This window comes from Falco rusticolus, chromosome 1 (genome assembly GCF_015220075.1).
Source record: "Falco rusticolus isolate bFalRus1 chromosome 1, bFalRus1.pri, whole genome shotgun sequence".
NCBI classification, from domain to species: domain Eukaryota; kingdom Metazoa; phylum Chordata; class Aves; order Falconiformes; family Falconidae; genus Falco; species Falco rusticolus.
The window spans coordinates 26,116,977-26,123,714 of NC_051187.1; the positions used below are offsets into that span (position 1 = coordinate 26,116,977).

Here is a 6,738-nt window from a genome sequence, read left to right on the forward strand (position 1 = left end):
CTGGCTTGCAGCGAGTCCTTTGTGGGCACCCAGTGTTCGTGTGGTACTGTCTGCGACGTCTCGCCTCTGCCTTCCCCAGAGCCCCTGTCAGACATGACATTGCTGCCTTCTGAAGGGAAACGGAGCCACAGGGCCAAGGGGTCGAGGCAAAGGCAACAGCGAGTCTGGGTCAGGTCAGCTAACGACTCCAAAGAACCATCTTTTAAGCCTCCTACTGAGGTCTGGCTGTACCACCCCCTGGGCCTGCCTTTGTTCCCAGTATGGCAGCTGGGTTGTGCCTTGCTGCTGCAGCCGTGCTGCCCTTTCCCCGAGCTGTGCCGGGCAGGAGGCACCGTGCCGGTGCGGGCGTGTGTGCTCCGAGCTGGCCCTGTCCATTGTGGGGCTGTGCTCTTCTGCCCCTGGGCAGGAGGAGGTCACCAAGGATGCAGGAGCAGTCCTGGGGTTGACTGGTCCTCCTGCTACAGCGGGGAGGGTGGCACTGGGTAGCTCGCCTGAAGGGAATACTGGGGGGGGGGAAGCTGAAATGTCTCCTTTTTTTCACCCCAGCATTGCCTGGCTGAACAGCCATCAAAACTGCTTCCCTTGTTTTGTTAATGTGTGTTTTGCAACCACAGCTTTGTTGGCTGCAGCTCAGAGATTAGCAAGGACCGTTCCTGCAGCGTCTGAAGGCACAGCTCCCAGCCCACCACCCTGCTCCCCGCAGCCTAACGGGGATGTGCTGGGTGCTCTGACATGGTGAGCTTCAAAGGCAGGATGGGCTGGGGAGGTGGTGAACCAGTGCTGCACTGCGAGGAGGTTGATGGTTTCTTGGGTGCGTTCATCATACTCCTTGCTCAGGAGCTGAGCTGGGAGCCTTCCAGCCAGGTCTAGCTCTGCTGGACAGAGGAAATCCCTTGACGGGTTTCAGGGCTCGAAGCTCTTGGCGACAGATGCTGCTTTCCCTAGAGAAGCCTCATCCCCTATCCGCAAGAGCTGGTTGGTTTGCTGGGCATGCAGCAGGACCTGGGTGAATCAGAGTGTGACTCAGGCTGGGATGTTTCCAGGCCCCAGCGTGGAGACCTCACACCAGCGTCTGCTCCAAGACCTTTTTGGAGACTTGCTTTTTATAGCAGCCCCTGCATGGCATTAGTGTCCTGGGCAGGGGCTATAAATACCGTCCCCACACCTGGCAGGCGCGAGCGTGGGGCTGGCAGGCAGCTGTGGCCCTGCTGCCCCCTGGCACTGTGGGCAGGGGGAGGCACCCGTCCAGCTGTACCCACCACCTCGTGGAGGCTGGCCACCACCAAGCCCCCGTGGGGCACCCCTGCTCTCTGGGGCTCCAGCATGGCCTCAGGAGGAGGCGCAGGGGTGCAGCAGGCAAGGAGCCTTGAGCTTGGTCCCCCCTTGGCTTCTTCAAGGCTTAATTATTGTTAACCGATTAACAGCCTGGGATTTTTAGCATGTTCCCAGAGTACAGCAGCTTCCCTTCTGCTGCTACTGGAAACTTTGTGGGGGCGGGGGGGGGGGGTGTCATGTCCACAGCTCAGTGAGTGTGGAGGGCACCAGGCGTGACCTCTCCATGCTCAGCTGGACCTTGGGGTGCTCTGAGCCCGCTCTCGCCCAGTGCCGGCCCTCGCTAGCTGCCCCTCCTGCTAGCACTGGGCATGGGCAGCCGTGGCAGTGGTGCCCGAACTGGGGGGCTTCTCCTGCAGGGAGGGGACAACGCTGAGCCCGGCCTGCCCCTTGCAGAGGGGCTTCCACAGCTGCCCCGGCCCTGCCGTAGCCTGTGCTTGGCTGCCTTAGGGGCTGCTCCATGTAGGATGGAGAGGGGATGCAGGGATGGTCTTGGGGCCGGGGGATACAGGGGAAGGCTGAGCCTCCCGGCACAGGGTTGAAAGCAGCTGTGACAAGGGGACAGCTGGTGTCCCCTGGCACAGAGCCCTTCCAAAGGGCAGCTCTGCTTCGGGGCAGTCGCTGTGGACAAGCCACCTCCCCAGTGGGGCCAGCCATGCCCAGCAGCTCGGTGCTGGCTCTGCTGGAGCCAGCCGGGCTGCCGGGGCTGATAGTGGGTGGTGGTCCGGCGCCGGCGGCCGCCCCACAGCCGATAGCTGGGGCCTGGTGGGGCCGGTTATCTGGGCGAGCGCTTGAGGCCGGAGCTGCTTGGCAGGTGCCGGGGTGCTCAAGGGCAGGCGGTCCCCACCGGGTGCCCCAGCACCGCCACCCCGCCAGGGCTCTGGCCTGCGAGCCGATGGGGCACCGAGCTGGCTCCGGACTCAGCGCCGCGGGGCGGGGGTCCAGCACAGCGAGCAGCCCTGCACCCCCTCCCCGGGCAGCCCCCTCGCCGCGCCGTGCCCGGCTCCCCGGGCTGGACTTTGGAGCCCGTCCCCAGCCAATATTGACTCCCTCGCCCCAGGTCACTGCCCTTTTACCTGCCCAAACAAATCCTCCCGTGGCAGCTGGGGGGAACCCGTGTGGCTGCAGCCCCCCCAGCGGTGGGAGCCCAGTGGGGTCCCTGCCCTGGCACCACCACCAGCCTGGGGAAGGGGCTGGGTGCCCACCGGCCCAGCCAGGGCCATGCCTGCCCCCCAGCACCCCAAATCAGGCGCGAGCCCCACAGCATCCCACCGCCACCACCGTGGGCTCCTTCGCACCTCAGCTGCCGGGCTGGCTCCGGGGGGAGGCCAAGGCTTTTCTCAGATCAGTCACTTCTCCCGCCATCCCGGACCCCCAGGCGTGGGGGGTGGATGAAAGGCGCTTCACATCAATCATGGCAGCACAAAGCCCCAGCGCAGTGCGGCTGCAGGCGAGGGGCCACTGCACCCAGCCCCTGCCGCCACCTCCGGCTCGGGGTGGGGGGGTCTTGCACCTCCTTTGGCTGCAGCCCTGACACGGGGCTCTGCGCTACAAGGGCTTTGCTGGGGCAAGGGCCAAGGGCTGTTGGTGTGGGCAGGCAGCAGGTGCTAATTTGGGTGATCAAAGGCAGGTCCCTCGCTGGCTTATTGCTCCCTAGTGGAGAGGGACAGGGCCCCTGAGACCCTCACTGGGGCCCAGCACTGTCCCAGCCTGCATGCTGACTAATTAGCAGGCAATTAGGTGATGGACAAGTCTGAGCCTGTGTCCCTGCTACAGCGCCCTGCCCACCGTGGGGCAAAGCCCATCTCTCACTCCTCCCCGGCACTGGGAGCCCCCTGCACGTCCCGTGGGGCAGTGGGCAAACCAGCCCCTCAAACCCTCCAGGGACGAGCTGGCTCCCCCGAGCCGAGGTGTCTCAGGGCAGGGTGGGCAGCAGCCCCCACTGCCGAGCCCCCGGCAGAGCCACCCAGCCCAGGGACACCCACCGCTGCTGCCCAGCGTGGAGAGGACAGTCCTGGCTCCCCCCACCAGCCCCGGCAACACCAGCTGAGGCTTGAATTTCCCTCCGGACAATGGGGAAGGCAAGCTGGGATTGTAACTGGAGCAGGGGATAAATAAAGCTGCCCAGAAGTTTCCATTACCCGCACCTCAGGCTTCTGTGTGGGACATCAAAGCTGAGCCCTCTGTGCCCCGAGGTCCCTTGTCCCCAGCCCATCACCCTGGCTCCTGGCCTGCCGTGCCCTGGTGCCGTGCCCCAGTGCCGGAGCGCCGAGGCCCCCTCGCCCTGGCACCGAGGCCCCAGCAGCCGATGGCACCGACACAAATCACCTACAGAGCGTGGAGTGGAAAACATGATTCGTTACGTGACAGCGCAGGAAAACCCTCCTCCTCGGCCAGGAGGCAGCGGGTGCCAGAACCGGCCTCGGGGAAGCCACAGGGGAGCTGGACACTGGGAGCCTCCCCCGGTGCCATGCTCCCACCGGAGGCACCCCGGCACGGCACGCTCCTTTCTGCCAGCACGAGAGCCCCCAGGACCGCCACACACGCGCCATGGGGACCACGGCCCCAACCCGCCGAGCTGGGGGGGCTCCCATGGGGCTGCTCTTGACCCCCTCGAACTCCTTCAAACAGCACCAGGCTCGGTTGAAATAACACATCCAGGGGTTTATTGTTTTTTCCATTCCTCGCAGCTAATGATTAAAAAAAAAATAATCTAAAATAAATTACAGAATTAAATAAACACGAATTGGATTATTCCCCTCCCTGCCCCATCCCCGCCACCCCCCCGCCCCCCTCCCAAAAGAAAGCATTAGAAGAGTCACTGGATTTGGCAACAGCAACAACAAAACAACCTCTAGGAAAAAGCAGCTACTTGTCAGGGTCGAGCGGTGCCAGGGGGGTCCCGCGGGCCTCACCACCCCAAACCAGTGTGCGTGCCCCCTCCCACTGCCACTCAGCCTCTGCCCTCACCTCCATGAGCATCCCCTCGCCCCTTACCCGTGAGGCCGGCTTCCCCCGGCATGCTGTCCCCAGGGAGGGGGCAACCCCCGCTCTAGACGTGCGTCGGGTTGTCCAGATACGGGTCTGTCTTGGTCATGTGCAGCATGACTGTGGGGGCTTTGTAGTGGCAGTGCACCCCGCCACAGCTCACCCCGCTGCAGGGCTTGCCCCTCGTCCTCACGCCCAGCTTTCTGTTGCACAGGCTCTGCCAGGTCTGCAGCGTCTTGGAGCTCCACACCCACACGCCACTGGTGATGCCCACCACCAGCGACATGAAAATCTTTAGCATAAAGACGGCCACGGTGGGCACCGAGGCCTCCAAGGAGCAGTTGGCAGCGCGCCGGCCGGGGAGGTGCAGGCAGCCGCGCTCCAGGGCCCTGAGGTTCCAGTAATCCATGTTCAGCCGCTCATAGAAGTAGCAGACGATGACACAGGTGGCCGGGACGGTGTAGAGGATAGAGAAGACTCCGATCTTCACCATCAGTTTCTCCAGCTTCTCCGTGTTGGTGCCACCCGTCTTCATGATCTTCCGGATGTGGAAGAGGGCGACGAAGCCTGTGAGGATGAAGGAGGTGCCAATGACCAGGTAGCAGGAGAGGGGGATGAGGACGAAGCCGGTCAGGGCGCTGACGTCCATGCTCCCCACGTAGCACAGCCCTGTGAGCTCATCCCCTGCCACCTTCCGCATGGTGAGGATGACAATGGTCTTCATGGCCGGGATGCCCCAGGCAGCCATGTGGAAGTAACTGCTGTGGGCCTCAATGGCCTCGTGTCCCCACTTCTTCCCAGCGGCCAGGAACCAGGTGAGGGTGAGGATGACCCACCAGAGCGAGCTGGCCATGCCAAAGTAGTAGAGGATGAGGAAGACAATGGTACAGCCCGTGCTCTCCAGCCCCTCCTGGATGATGTAGAGCTCGCCATTCTCCCGGTCGCAGGCAATGTTCTCGGCCCCTGCCACCGAGCGGATGATGAAGGCCACAGAGTAGACATTGTAGCACATGGAGAGGAAGATGATTGGCCTCTCAGGGTACTGGAAGCGGTGGGGATCGAGCAGGAAGGTGAGGACGGTGAAGGCGGTGGAGACGAAGCAGAGGGTGGACCAGACGGCCATCCAGATGAAGGCAAAGTCCTTGTCCTCCCGGGACCAGTAGACGTCCACACCGGGGGAGCACCTGGGCGCGCAGGAGAGGCTCTTCTCCACGTACTGGAACTTCTCGGGGTTGTCACAGGCCCCCAGGCTGTTGGGTCCGCGGCCCTCGGCAGCGCCCGGCGGCCAGGGCCGGGGGGCCACGGGCAGCATGCCTTGACCCTTGTGGGGCTCCGTGGCCGAGGCGTTCTCGGGGGCCTCCATGCAGAGGGCGTTGGGGTCGTTCTTGGTGGGCAGCCTGCCGCAGTCAAGCGACTCGGGCCAGCCGAAATTGAACTGCTCCATGATGGGGACGCACTTGTGGCGGGCCTGCTCGCACATGGGGCGGCAGGCGGGTATGCTGGCGCTCACCTGGTCGGTGCACATGGGCGCGTAGAGGGAGCAGAGGAAGAAGCGCAGGTGGACGTGGCAGCCGTACTCCACCAGCGGCGCGAACTCGTGCAGCTTCAGGGCGGCCTCGCGCTGGCTCTCGTGGCCCAGCAGGTTGGGCATGCGGGTCAGGTTGTACCCGATGCCGCGGCACATGGGGATGTCCACGGGCTGGCACCGCGCCGCGCGCCCCCGCGGCCCCTCCAGCCCCCCCAGCTCCAGCCCGCGCCCGGCCGCGGCCAGCTGCCACAGCACCGACAGGGCCAGCCGCAGCCGCACCGCCGCCATCGCCGGCCCCGGCCCCGGCCCCGCGGCTACAGCGCCGCCATCGCCCGGCCCCGCCGCCCCCGCGCCCCCGGGCCGGCCGCCCGCCGCCGCCGCTGCCGCCGCCGCTCCCGCTGCCGCCGCTGCTGCTGCTGCGGCGCCGGCGCCGCGCCGGGGCAGCTCCCCCCGCCCGCGGCCCCGGCCCCGCGCGCCATGCGGCGGCGGCCCCGCCGAGCGCCCCGCGCCGCCCCGCGCCCGCCGAGCCCCGGCCGCGCCGCGCCGCGCAGCGCCCGCCGGCCGGGACGGCCACGCCACGCCCCGCGGCCACGCCCCCGGGGAGGTGCCGGCGGCCACGCCCCCTCCCGGGGCGGGGCCCGCGCGCGTGACCGGCCCCCGGCCCCCGCCCCGGCGCGCAGGCACGCGCGGGGCACGCACCCCCGCCCGGCGCCCGGCTCCGCACCGGGGTCCGCGTCGGGACCCGCAGCGGGGACGCGCAGCCGCAGCGGGACCCTACCGGGACCCCCACCGGGACCCGCAGCCAGAGCGGGACCCCACCGAGACCCGCACCCGCATCGGGACGCGCAGTCTGAGCGGGACCCCCACCCCCACCGGGACCCGCAGCCGCA

At 66.5% G+C, this 6,738-nt stretch overlaps 1 protein-coding gene across 1 annotated transcript; it reads right to left on the reverse strand.

Annotated features, from left to right (window-relative positions):
• Nucleotides 1–3,971: 3,971 nt before the first annotated feature.
• Nucleotides 3,972–6,142, reverse strand: FZD9 (frizzled class receptor 9). Its single transcript, XM_037375169.1, has one exon. It carries the CDS (start codon nucleotides 6,134–6,136, stop codon nucleotides 4,385–4,387), a length of 1,752 nt encoding a protein of 583 aa, XP_037231066.1. The 5' UTR covers nucleotides 6,137–6,142; the 3' UTR covers nucleotides 3,972–4,384.
• Between the last annotated feature and the right edge of the window lie 596 nt (nucleotides 6,143–6,738).

What these genes read in the sequence shown, in the direction of transcription:
- FZD9 (XM_037375169.1), bottom strand. Translation starts at nt 6,136, where the DNA reads ATGGCGGCGGTGCGGCTGCGGCTGGCCCTGTCGGTGCTGTGGCAGCTG.